The 14,339-nt window shown below is 41.4% G+C and overlaps 1 protein-coding gene across 2 annotated transcripts in view; it reads right to left on the bottom strand.

The window, feature by feature from the left end:
• The window catches only part of opcml (opioid binding protein/cell adhesion molecule-like), a 335,923-nt gene that overhangs the window by 57,010 nt on the left and 264,574 nt on the right, over positions 1–14,339 (bottom strand). For both annotated transcript variants that reach the window (XM_069165045.1, XM_069165044.1), the window contains one exon: positions 11,988–12,113. In XM_069165045.1, coding sequence (XP_069021146.1) covers positions 11,988–12,113 — 126 coding nt within the window. The remainder of the gene's footprint in view (positions 1–11,987; positions 12,114–14,339) is intronic.

Raw genomic sequence — 14,339 nt, 5'->3', positions numbered from 1 at the left:
GTGATAAGAATTGATGGTCAGTTGGTGTGCCCTGATGCAGCGCTATCATGTCCGCACTTTTCATTGATTAGGGACAGGCTGTATAGAGTGAGTCGTGACACTCAAACAGGTCAAGAAAACACCCAATTGTTGGTGCCAAAAAGTCGTTGGGAAATAATTTTCCAGGCGGCTCACTATAACCCCATGGATGGCCACATGGGATATGATAAAACACTGGACCGGATAATGGCCCGATTCTATTGGCCGGGCATCCGGGGGGATGTGCGCCGCTGGTGCGCATCCTGCCCGGAGTGTCAGCTGATAAACCAGCCGGCCATTCCGAGGGCGCCTTTGCATCCTCTAACTTTGATGGAGGTCCCATTTGAGCGTGTCGGTATGGACCTCATCGGGCCATTTCACCGGAGTGCACGGGGATATTGCTTTGTGTTAGTTCTGGTGGATTACGCAACACGATATCCCGTGTGCCGTTGCACAACATTTCTGCAAAGAGTGTCATGCAGGCTCTGTTTCAGGACATCTCCCGAGTCGGAATTCCGAAAGAGATTCTGACTGACCAGGGCACCCAGTTCATGTCATGAACACTGAGAGAACTTTACGGATTACTGGGAGTTAAATCTATTCGGACCAGTGTGTACCACCCACTAATTGGCAGTCTGGTGGAGCATCTGAATAAGACGTTTTAATCCATGATTCGTAAATTCATACACGAAGATGAACGCAATTGGGATAAATGGCTTGATCCTCTGTTGTTTGCAGTATGGGAGGTCCCCCAGGCCTCCACGGGATTTTATCCTGTTGAACTGCTGTTTGGCAGGAAACCACGAGGGGTGCTCAACCTGCTTAAGGAAAACTGGGAGGAGGGTCCGAGCCCCGGCAAAAATTAAATTCAGTACGTCCTGGACCTGCGAGCAAAACTCCACACACTGGGTCAGATGTCACGTGAGAATTTGCTGCAGGCCCAGGAACGTCAACAACGACTGTACAACAGAGGGGCCAAGCTGACGCAATTCACACCGGGAGAAAAAGTACTTGTACTTCCTTCTTCCAGCTCCCTTTGTGGTCACACGGCAAGTAGAGGACGTCGACTATGAGGTGGTGCATTCTGACAGGGGCGGAGCTACACAGATCTACCACCTCAACCTCTTCAAAGCATGGAGAGAGGCGGAATCTGTTTCTCTGGCGTCCGCCCAGTTGCAGAAGCAGTTTGCTGATGTGTTCTTCCTCCTGCCAGGACACACGAACCTCATAGTGCACAACATTGAGACGTCTCCGGGCGTGACGGCGCGGTCGAAACCCTACAGGCTACCTGAACACAAGAGGAAAGTTGTTCGGAGGGAATTGGCGGCTATGCTGGAGATGGGAGTAATAGAAGATTCCAACAGTGCCTGGTGTAGCCCCATTGTTCTTGTTGTCAAGAAGGATGGATCTATACGGTTCTGTGTGGACTATTGCAGGGTGAATGATGTGTCACGGTTTGATGCGTACCCAATGCCCCGGGTCGACGAACTCCTGGACCGACTGGGCACTGCAAATTTTTTCACGACACTGGATCTAACCAAGGGCTACTGGAAGATTCCTCTCTCGCCAGAGTCCAAGGAAAAAACGGCCTTCTCCACTCCGTTTGGGTTATACCAATTCACCACACTTCCCTTTGGGTTGTTCAGTGCCCCAGCCACTTTCCAACCGAGTGCTGCGTCCGCACGCTGCATATGCGGCTGCCTACCTGCATGATGTCATCATCCACAGCACCACCTGGGTGGAGCATGTGCAGCGGGTGGGCGCAGTGCTGGAGCCCTGAGGCAGGCTGGGCTCACCGCCAACCTGGGGAAGTGTGCAGTTGAATGGAGGGAGGTACGGTATCTGGGGTACCACTTGGGCGGCGGGCAGGTGCACCCTCAGGTGGACAAGACTGCTGCTATCGCAGCCTGCCCGCGACCCAAGACGAAAAAAGAGGTGAGGCAGTTTTTGGGGCTGGCGGGGTATTACAGATGGGTCATCCCGTTCTTCGCAGAGCTGACCAGCCCCTTGACCGACCTGACCCGGAAAGGTGCCTCGGAAAGGTGCCTCAGATCCGGTCCAGTGGACGGAGCTGTCCCAGTGTGCAGTTGAGAGGGTGAAACAGGCTCTCTGTGGGGAACCACTCCTCCACACACCTAACTTCTCTCTCGCCTTTACTTTGCAGACTGAAGCATCGAACAGAGGGCTGGGGGACATTTTGTCTCAGCAGGTATGGGGGGGTCGACCGCCCTGTTCTTTACATCAGCCGAAAACTATTGGAGAGGGAGGCCAGGTACAGCACGATAGAGAAGGAGTGCCTGGCCATCCGGTGGGCGGTCGATTCCCTGCGTTATTACCTCCTGGGACACACATTCACTCTCTGTTCGGACCACGCTCCGCTACAGTGGCTCCACCGCATGAAGGATACCAATGCCCGGATCACTCGGTGGTATCTGGCCTTACAGCCTTTTAACTTCAAGGTGGTCCATAGGCCGGGGGCGCAGATGACCGTGGCTGACTTCCTCTCCCGCACCCCACCGTAGCCTAGTCGTGCTACAAATTCCTTAGTGCATTTGTCTCCAACTTTTTTTCCTCAGACAGCTACTTTGACAAAATGAAAGTGTCCGAGATCTACTCATGTTTCGTAACGTAATATTTAGCTCCACCCAAACCAGCTGAATAAGCTTCTTTTACGTGAACAATTACAAATTTATACTTTTCACACACATTTTGTATCACAAAAGCTATTCAACATGTGCGTGCTTTTCTCTGTATGATTTTCTTTATGTTTTCAATTAAATACAAAATGTAAATTTTGAATTATGTATGTAAAACACGTATGCGGGTTATAACTGTGTTCCACTTGTCATGGTGGGTTCTGTTTAGTCCCACGTTTCTCCTTGGCCTTCCAGGATTTAATGAATTTGAGAAAGAATTTGCAAACTATCCAATTATTACTTGTGCTATTTGTAGGTGGAGACCACACTATCCCTATGGTAACCTCACAATTCTCAGTGAAGTTCTCTTGACAGTTTATATAACATGACATGAATACTCAACTAATACTATCTATAATGGTTTACAAGCTCTCACCGGCATGCTACCAAATTATATGTGCATGCTCGTCAGCCATAAAGCAAGTGAAGTCCCTCAGGTCCTCTGGTACTTTCCAGATTCCAAGAGTTTGAACGAAAGCTTGCAAAGCAGCCTTCTGTTTTTATGCTCCCATGTGTTGGAGCAGCTTCCAAGTCATTTTGTGATATGCCCCCATAGTTTGTCCTGTTTTTTTTCTCAGACAGTGATTAAGATGGTATACCACAGATGGTGAGTTGTTTTAAAGCTCAGGCTAGCATTAACTGCGTGCTACAGTAAAGCTCAAGGCGTTAGCCAGCCTGAGCGTTCAAGCAACCAAACCTTCCAGCCCATTAGCGGCCTCATGTAGCGCGATGTAAACAGTTTGTACTCAACAGTACTGTGTCATCTAATAAACTGATTTAAACTCAGGATTCATGTTAGTTTTGGACTGTCTGCATTACTTTGTTTGGTGGTGGTGTCTCTCTCTACCTGCCTGTGGTTTCCTGTGTCTGCCTGTCGGTCTGTCTGTCTCCGACTCAGTCCCTGCGCCCACTAGAGGTCCTCAGTCCATCTATCTCTGTCTCTCTGTACATGTCTTGGACGATGTTCAAATACCCTGAACATCTTTCCGTAATTTCAAAATCACAGTATAATACAATACTAGCTCAATGTTCATTCAGAGCAGGCTCTCATCACCATGCTCTTTTCTGGGGGAAAACAATCCTGCATACTGAACACATGACAACAGCAAAAAACTGATGAAGTTAAAACATATCTCCAAACTTCTATTTTAAACTAAAGAGTTCAATCAATACCGCTATGCCAGAGAGTTTCTGTGTAGTTTGTTGCATCTTCAATTTGCTCTCTGACACGTCCTAAAAAAGGATCCTGATAGAAGGGCGAGATGGCTCTAAGCTATATGGAGGGAAGACAACAGGACACTATGGGTTATAATGTAAATGTACAAAGTCAGTTGTCAGAGCACATTGCTATTGTTAGCTAGTATACTATTTGTAGAGCAGGACTGAAAAGTAAAATGTTTCACTGGTAATTTGCTCCCATGGAGACTGAGTGGGGTTGTTACACCAGCTTGATGCCGGAAGACTTAAAGGACATGCCTGAAGAGGGATTAAACTAAACTTTTGAATGTATATTGTGTGTTCCACAGTAAGCCGAGTGGACATATGACAGACTGTCTTTGGGTCATTTATAAACTAATTTAACCCTCATACTTTTCTAATCGTTTGGTCTTACAGCTATTTTACATTCCAGTTTACGGCAAGTGTCACTTGTTTCCCCCCAGAAGGGGAAATTGTTGCAGCCACAGTTCCCAGACGTGCCAGTCTCATTGCAATGAAGATAAATTAAATAAACACTTGGCAGGTAGGTTGTTCTAAGCGTCTTTGAGAATGCTACAGTTCTTCTGTCGATTCTGGCTGTCTCAAAGTCTTTTGTTTACTCACCTAATCCCAGACAAGTCTCTATAATCAGACTTTTGTGGGGGCCACATCATCTGTTGCAGGACTTTGTTCTCCTTGGAGCTGAGGATAGGTTTGTTTTAATTACTTCTTTGTATAACTGCCTAATAAACTTTGGACTGATCAGATGCCAACCTGACACATCAATGAGCATCAGGTTGGCTTTAACACCAAGTTCCTTCCCTCTACTGGCTAGTGCTTATTAATTAATCAATGGGGAGCAATAAAGGTGTTTTCTTTTAACTTTTTCCACTGAATTTCCATTGCCTTCGTGCTGCTTCACCTGTCATGTGCTTTAGATTGACTAAAAGCAGGTCAATGTCAAGTCCACAGTAATGCCCCTAATGTCCTTGATTATTCTCCCTCTAAATGTGCATTTTGAAGGTACTATCACAAAAGTGGTTGGACCCATTACAGACAGGCCTAACGCCAACAGAGGGTCTTCAGAGGAGTGTACAATAGTAGCAAGCAAGGATTGAGATGGCCGCCGCCCAGAAAAGTGTCAGAAACGGTGACAAGGAATAGGTTGGATGGCCAGAGTAAAAGGACTGGAATTCCAGGGAGTTGTAACAAAACAATAATGAGAACAAAACATACTTAACAAGTACCATCAAAAATCGATCATATCATGCATGTAGTAAAATGACAGTAATGTTAGTGGAGATCAAAAATGACCTGCGGCCAAAAAGCATCAAAAAGCAAATACTGAGAGGCACTAATATGAGTTTCGTCAAAGTCTGTATTCTGCCAGGAATTATATCCACAGCCTAACAAGCACTCTGTCTACTGTCTTACTCTGGTATATGAAATAATCTGATGACCCCTTAAGCTCTCTAAGCAGTGTGTTCACTATTCTCCAGCATACCTCTGTACTTCAGCAAGAACAGAAAGTGTTGAGCAAGTTTGTATGAGCTGGTATCAGCATTAGCCAAGTCAAGTAAACAAATTTGTACAGTATTACTGAATGGTAGGAATGGGTATAAAAATTATAAAAAAACCAAAGCAGCACCAGAGCGAAGTATTGATAAGGTCTGACATGAACGGTTCCGCTATCAACAGTGGAGCAATTAGGAATATATATTTCTTATTTATTAAATGCTACATTACGTTATCCTGCACAATTTATCTCATCAACTCAACTTCCTGGTCCAGGAGAGAGCTCTGTGCTCCCCTCCACTCACCCAAACACTGCAGCACCGTGCAGCAGCACACAGATACTCGCCTGTTCTTTGAGACAGCGGAAACGTGAATAAACGTTCGAAAGTGTGGTTACTCTCTTCTACAGTTGATGCTACCGACAATGTTCGTTGCTTTAAGTGCTACAAGTCTTTTGCATGTAAGGGCGGAAACACGAGCAATCTGTCAACTTCCAATGAAAGTCTGTCACATACAGGCGGAGGAATGCAGTTTCCGACAGCCACGCTTTAAGTTCATCTGTTTCTCCAGTATGCAAACAGCCTGCAGGCCACAAACTGAATTAACTAAGTTACACGAACTTGGGTTAACAATTAAAAGTAACTATTAACCAGCTGCTAAAACAGTGTTAGTTGAAAACACATACGCTACAGCTACAGCACGCTCGGAGGAAAAAATAGTGGTGCAGGCCTGATATGAATTAAACCTGCTAACATACCAGCTGAGAAGCTCTATTTGGGCATTTTGTAACCAAACAAACAATGTCACTTTGTGACATGCAATGCACTGCAACTATTTCAAGGATCTGATGTTTTTTTTCTGACAAACACCTGGACACATGCTTTTCTTCTCCCAGTGAAAACTGCAGCAATGCCTGTATTGTTCAAAGATGACGTCACTGCAAATAAAGTGTGATTCAATCCTGCTGTATAACACTGTGAATAGAACTCATCAGGAGACTAATCTTAAGTTGACAACGTTTGTCTGTGCTGCTGTGGTTCTGTGAAAAGCGCTCAGCACAGCTTTTTTTTAAATGATTGTTCCTCAGATGTTATGTAAGCTTTTGCCTCACAATTTACTTGACAGGTTTTCAAATCTGCAACTCTGAAAAATATTAATGATTGAAGAACAGAAAGAAAGTCAGCTCTGTGGGGACAAAAACTTTTTGAAAAAACTTGACAAAGTGAATACATTTGAGGTTACAAAGGAGTAACCCTGTTGTTTTGCCAGATATGTTTTGTGATTTATATATTTTTTTCCAATTAGTTTCGTCGAATGGAGGGATTTGTGGTGGAAGGTTGTTGGTTAAAGTGTAGGACACTGACTGACATACTGGCAACATCATGTATTTAGTTATGGGTAACTAAATCTCTCACCAAGTTTTTGCAGATAGAGGTCCCTGATTGTAAAACGTGACAAACAACATTGTCATTATCCTTATAAACCAACCAAGGGACTAAATGGAGCTCAGGAGGTTGATTTTATTTAAGCACTCCAATTTTTGTTGTACTGCTTTTGTTAACATGTACCACAACTAGCTAAACTAGATATGCGAGGCTTACCACATTTGGCCATATAATCTTGGAGCAGGTACATTTCTATCTTCCGCCTCAATCACTGCCATGTCAGTAACATCAAACCTTCTTTTTGGCACTCTCAAAAACCTCCCACCTCCCAAGTGGGATATTGCTGGTTCGCCTGGTATTACGGTGCATTTTCCAACTCACCTTGATACTTCCCAGTTGCTTATGAATGCACCATAAGAGCTCTATGCAGTAAATCAGAATTATCAAATATATATTCAATCCAATGTCTGTAATGTAAGTGAACCTCATGGCGTCATGTGTTGCGTGTGGAGCTTGAGCGTTTTTAGTTCTGAATGTATAATAATAATTTTTCTATATATATTTTTCTATATATATATATATATATATATATACATATATATATATAAGGATTATTATTTTTCTTTCAGGCTATTTCCATTGGTGAATGCCAGGGCAGAATCCTGACCACGGAGAAACGGATACAAGGAGAAAAGAATTACCGGAAAGTGTTTAAAAAAAAAAGAAAAAAAAAAAGAACGTGTATAGTATGGAGGTGCCTGAATTTTAATCCATAAGATTATAGTTACTGTTAACTAAATTATTATGAATGTATTATTTCATTATTATTATTAATGTCCTTTTATTTCTACTGATACATTTTTCATTGTTGTAATATATTATGGAATGTCCTTATTATACTCAAATCACTTTTTAAAATTGAGTTCACTTTCATACAGATTTTTCAGGGTAGTCAATTGTTCATCTTGTGCTGTATGGTAATGGCTGAAATCACATGTAAACTTGATCAGCAAGACCAGAACACATGCTGGTTTAACCCAGCACCAGCATACAGCATGAGGGCTTTAACATAAAATAATGTTTGTAGTGTACTGACAGCAGAGCTACATATTTTACTAAGAGCAGTTTAATGCTAAGGAAGTTTTCAAGGATTAGGAGTGTAGTGTGTAGTGCTACAGAACAATTAATAACTGAAAAGTAAGGGGATACATACAACTAATACAGAAGGCAGGTGGTATATAAATACAACTTTATGATAAAGTACAAAATATATCCTAGTGCAAATGTACACAGAAAAAACAGTGTGTGTAATGTGCAATGCAATAATACATACTATAACTATGTTAATGTAAAGTGCCTTAGAGGTGATGAGTTCACAGATGTTTGAACTCAGATTACAGAGTTTAATGTGATTTGTATGCTTATGGCATGTACGATGGGCAGATTAGGGAGCAAATAAGAAATAAATATAAAAACATGATCCAAAGAGGTTAATTGGTTTTCTGTACAAGTACAAGGCTTTAGTGCTCAGTCTGCAATCAGTTTCTGTTGTGGCATATCAGGATACAAAAGCACAATGAAATGGAACCTATATCTCTATAACAACATAAAACTTGTCGGGGAATGCCAAAGAGATTTACCGGACACCGAACACTCTGCAGTCCACAGAGATCCTTTCAATGTCTGCTCACTGAGCTCCACACGATCTACAATCTACAATATATAATGACTGATGATGACATTGTTCAGGACAATTGATTGGTCAGTAGCATTGAATGTATATAAAAGTGGATGTAGCTGGCGGGTCTGAAAAATTAGGCTGATGCGGAAGAGCCTTAAGCTGCAATACCACTGAGTGCCACTAGAGGTTGGATCCAAAAAGCCTCCGGCTCCATAGACTCCCATTCAACTTCTCTCATTAAATTCGCAGTCAAAAAAATGTCCCCACAAGTTATTTCTGTGTTGTTAGCAAAAGTTGTTCCTTTTTATTAGTGTTCTGGAGGTCCGTCTGAAAATATTTCTGAGAATAATGAAAAAAAAAAAAAAGGCTTCAAAAAGCTGTGTTTTTGGGGGTGTGTCTGTTTGATTGACAGGTCTGTGGTGCAGTCAGGTTATGGCTATCGGTGGGCGGGGCGTAGCTTTGCCAGGTTTCCAATCAGATCGAGCCAGATCCCCAGATTCTTCCTGTTAAGAGGACGTTTTTCCTTCCCTCTGTTAGAGGTTTTTCTCCCTTAAAGAGGAGTTTTTCCCTTCTTGTTTATGTGGGAATTGTTGAATTGTTGGGTTTCTCTGTATAATATTGTAAAGTTCTGCTGTAAGGACTCTAATGTGTTAAGTGCCATGAAATTAACCTGTGTTGTGATTTGGTGCTATATAAATACAATTTAATTTAATTTAATTTAATTGGTCAGTAGGCGGTGCTTTTACACATTTTGATCTGTTATCATGCGCCAACATGGTTAGACCTGCAGCATAATTTACCATTATGTATCTTGTTTAGACATTTACTTTGTAGTCCTGAAAAACCTGAGCTAACCTAAACTTAATCGCAAATCCTGCTTCATAGTACAGACTATTAGTTAGTAGTATACAAACACAATTTTGAAGATACAGGGCTGAAATAAAATCATGTGCATACAGTATTATATTATGTTGTCACATAACTCCTGAATACAGGCCTATGTCACAGCACCTTTAAGGATAGCACACACAGCACAGTCATCTTTCAAATGCAGTAATTTAGAAAGAAAAGCCACATAAACATTGTAGTGAGGCTACATTCACAACCTATCCACCTTAATGAGTCTTAATGGGCTGAAGAGATCCATAATGCATTGTCCCCTGAACAAACTGTTTTCCTTCAACCATATATCTTTTAATCCTTTTAGTGGCCAGCAGCCAGAGAGTAACTGGACGCTGCTGAATAATTTATGTCATCCCCCTGAGTTGAAATGGAGACAGAATCTTGCAGTGCACAAAATAAAGGTGAAACTTAAATTGACAGGGTACATATATTTAGTAAAGGACCATTGAAGCAACACATTTATGAGCTACTACTCTCCTCGCAACTCTTATTGCAGTATGTCACCATACCTATCTGAGGATTTATTGGCAAACAGTGACTGTAGCGGCTTTACAGCCTCCATTCAACGTTGCAATGGATTTGTAACAGGAGTCACATTAATGGGTGTCAGGGAATCTGACAGTAATTTAAACATTTGTTTAAACATTTTGTAAACATTTAGAAACTTCAAGCTAAAATTAAGCAGTGCAACTTTAATATTTCTTATTTCCTTACACGTTTGAGACATGTCATGTGTCATCTTCAGTGAAACAACAGGTACCTTTCTGCATCATCAGCTGCTGCTGTACAATTCCACATATTCCTGACATTGTGTGAATGTGAAAATTTTAAACGATACGCGATGGAAAAACAACTATCAACTGGCAAGGCAGCTACATCATCGATTTGAGACATTCTAGAAATGTGGTTTAACTCAGGGAGATGGCTGCTCTCTTTAGTGCTGGACTAACAGACACAAACACTATCCTCAGAGGGAACAGTCCATTATCGCTGGTGACAAACATGAAAAGCAAACAGTGAGGAGCTAGTCTGGAAAATGCCACTCTGCAGGAAAAAACATTTAAGATTCTGACTGCCAGCAATAATTTCTGTGGCTGCCCAAACATTTCCCCACAGTCTCTCTTTTTATTCGTGCAACTCAGAGAAATGTCAAGTAAGATAACCTATTATCTTCCCTGTTGACTATAACACAAACACAAACGCAAGACGGCTGCACACGAGGCTGTCTGGCTATGAATGTCAGTATTACTTTTAAAGTATGATTCCATTGCTTCATTTGCTACTATTATTACTGCTGTGCATTAGCTTGGGGTCGGTAGTGTGGAGTGACTGCGCTCCTTTGTGCGACTTCGGGCTCAATTGCAATCCACATGACAACCCACTGACTTTATTTGTTACTTAATTTCTTTTTTTTCTTAATTCAAGTTAAGAGGTTGCTCTTGAAGTGCTAATTACATTCTAAATGTTGTATGCATTAAAACATTAAATTGGACACAGTTGAAGTAAATATAACCACATGACTTGTGGTCACTAAAGTTGTCCGTTTCAAACGTGACAACAACACACACTGTAAACAAATTGTTTATGATATTCAGATTAAATATAGGAGAATCAGTAAATAGACGCTGTAGATGGCTGAGGCAGTGGAGGCCACTGGGCTGTGAGAACCAGATTCTGCTGGCTCTACATATAATGGTGAGGAAGAGAGGAACAGCTGGGCTGTAAGCATTCATGTCATGTTGGAGGCTGAACATCTGATCCTATAGAGAAGCGCTGCATGACTCACACTGCTGAATGCTCAGTGGGAAGCATGGAGCTGACACAATTAGAACACAAAACACACAAGCACGCTCACACATACAGGCGCACACAGCCTCTTGGCTCTTTTTCAGGCTGTGAGGCTATCGCACAACGCATCCAACCAAACCAACTGTGGCCTCCAGCCAAATCATGCTTTGATTGGCGTTGGTTCCTGTCAGACCACAGGTTGTATCGCTTCAACCCCTGAAATCCACCAAGTGGGAAAGGAAATAGGCCTTTGGTCAATGGCGTTGTTTATCACAAATCCTCTTGTGGGTACAGTATGTTAACACAAAAGCTGCAGATTCATAAACCTGTGGAGGTAAAAGGCTGTTCAGCACATAAGTGAATATCATCTGAAGCTGGAGGTGCGTGTGTGGTGTGGGAATGTCAACATCAGGCCGATCGTGTGTCTCTGGGTTTGTGTGTGTGTGTGTGGAGCGGGGGGGGGGGGGGGGGGGGGGGGGGACATTTACACTGAAGTAATACTGCTGCAGCTTTGCTTAACATTCATTTTGTGAAATTTCAAAATTTACTTTGACACATTTTTAATAAACAATCTACAATACAGACTTAAGCTAAGGATAGCTGGAGGTATAGATAGATGTCATAATAATCCACAAACATCAGATACAGCACCGTAGAATGTTGACTGTTGATTTTGTTCTTCACATTATTTTTCTATGAGCATAAACCAAACACTCTATTAAAAGATTTCCACACAAAAAACACCTTTCAGGTGACAAAATTAAAAAAAAAAAAAAAGGTCAAATAAAGTCCATCGTGGCTTACCCCTTGGTGAGTTATGCTTCCACATGATGTTGGCTTCAGGTCGACCGACTGCCAGGCACATAAGACTGACGTAGCTGCCCTCGTTCACTGTGACGTCCTTTGATATGTTAGTGATTCTGGCGGGCACTGAGGGGAGACAGAAAAATCATGATTGATGCTTTTGGTCTAATGAATGACACGTGAGCAAGGAGCCCAGTATTCCACGTGATCAGAGCCGTGATGAGGGTAAAAATAACCCCAGGGTTGGGGACTCAATTAGCATGAAATTAACTGACAAATCTCACAATTCCCTGGCTCACTGTGGTGTTATACATGATTGATTTTCTTCATCATGTATCTTTGCCACACTGCTCATTAGACAAGCGCCAGACTGATGTGGAGTCAGACAGGATTTCATCTCTATGAATGGATCAACTTGATTTGTGTGCGTGTGTGTAAGAGAGAGTTTGTGTGTGTGTGTTGGGCCTCTTAATTAAGTGAGAGGGTGGCCTCAAATCAAGGGTCGGAGGTTGTCTTCCCTCACTGTAATTTAACTCACCCATTAACCTACACTTAAAGATCATTATTGCAACTTGTAGGATTGACTATCAATTAAGAAAGTCACAATTCCACAAAATAATTTGTACTATTTAGAAGGAGTGTTTCACAATAAAGCCAACCAGTAACAATAATTAAAGTTGAATTCACATCAAGTGAACTAAAGTACAACACTGACCAAATAACTTACTGTTCCCTTATTTTTATGCCATAAGGTAGAATACTGATCTCTACTTCTTTATTCAAAACATCACTTAACACAACTCTAGCAGGGGCTGAACAGTATAAGAATGTTATTACTGAATGTTACATTTGTTCTGCTGTCTAGTGTATTTCATCATTGCATGAAAATGACCAATCCTGTTTCTTGGAAAATAAGTTTATAATGTTTTTTTCAACTTGATATTCATAATTGCTGGCCAATTATATGCCTCCGTGCTATCCCGACAGCAATAAATGGAGGTATTATATTTGCATGTTGTCTGTCCGTCTGTCCATCGCATTCCCATGAACAAGATATCTCGAGAATGCCTTTAGGGGATTTCTTCAAATTTAGCACAAAAGTACACTTGATCCCAATGATGTGCATATATTTAAGAGGTCAACGGTCAAGGTCACTGTGACCTCAATTTAATCCATTCTTTTGAACAACATATCTATATATACACAAGTTCACTTTCAGAGATAAAACAATAAGAGTTTGGGGGTCAAAAGTCAGAGTTTAAGGTGACCTCATCCCTCTCATTCTCAGAAATGATGATATCTCTCAAACCCCTTTCTTTTGAGTAATTTATTCAAATTTGGCACAAACATTCACTTCAACTTAAGAATGTTTTAATTACATTTTGAGAGTTAAAGCTCAAGGTCACTGTGACCTTACATTGACCCCTATTCATGAAGGTGATATATCCGGAACGCCCAGACAGAATTTGGGGAAAATTTAAAATGTTGCAAAAATGTTCAGGACCTGATGAGAGTTTGGTGGTCAAAGGTCAAGGTCACTGTGACCTCATGTCTTTAATTTTTTTGTGAATGAGATATATCAGTAAACCCATGAGGGAATTTCCTCAAATTTGGCCTCAAAATTGTTCACTTAGACTCAAGCGTGAACTGAATAGTTTTTGGTGATCAAAGGTCAAGCTCAATGTGACCTCATGCCATCCAATCTGCCCATTCCAATTGTGTGAATGCAATATCTCAGGAACTGCGTTGTCTCAGTAATTCCTTGAGGGGATTTCTTTAAATTTGGCACAAAAGTTCACTTGGACTCAAGGATGGACTGAATATATTTAACATTTAACATGTATAAATTATTGAGATACAGACACAATAATTATGACAATCTTTCACACTGATAGTAATAATGATGAATCTAATAATGATGAAGTGATGACATTTTATATTCAAAATGTCACCTTCACTGTGACATCAGTTCTATGAAAACACTTGTCTGGCCATCATTTATTGCCATAACTCAGAAGGAGAGATATTTCATATTTGTGTCAGATGCTGAATTGGTGATGCTACATGTGGGTGTCCATCTAGAAACTGTGATTGTATGGATATTGTGTGCTATCATGATTGAAGATGTATGTGAAACATCCAGGTTTTAGAATGTTGAACTTCTTTGCAGCAACATCTGTATTTAGGTTAGGTAGTTACTTTATCAATCCCCGAGGGGAAATTTTGTCGCTATTTGAAGCATTGTTTACTGTAAATCAGCTTTTGTTGGCCATGTGAACACATTAAGAATTTCCGTCAAAGTCTTCACTACTTTTATTATTTGAGTTTGGGAAGAGATGGATGTAAAATACA

Source organism: Embiotoca jacksoni, unplaced genomic scaffold (assembly GCF_022577435.1).
Source record: "Embiotoca jacksoni isolate LCO1_2020_lvr unplaced genomic scaffold, fEmbJac1.0.p SCAF_33, whole genome shotgun sequence".
In the NCBI taxonomy this organism is placed as follows: Eukaryota; Metazoa; Chordata; class Actinopteri; family Embiotocidae; genus Embiotoca; species Embiotoca jacksoni.
This window is presented reverse-complemented; position numbering and strand designations above follow the sequence as displayed.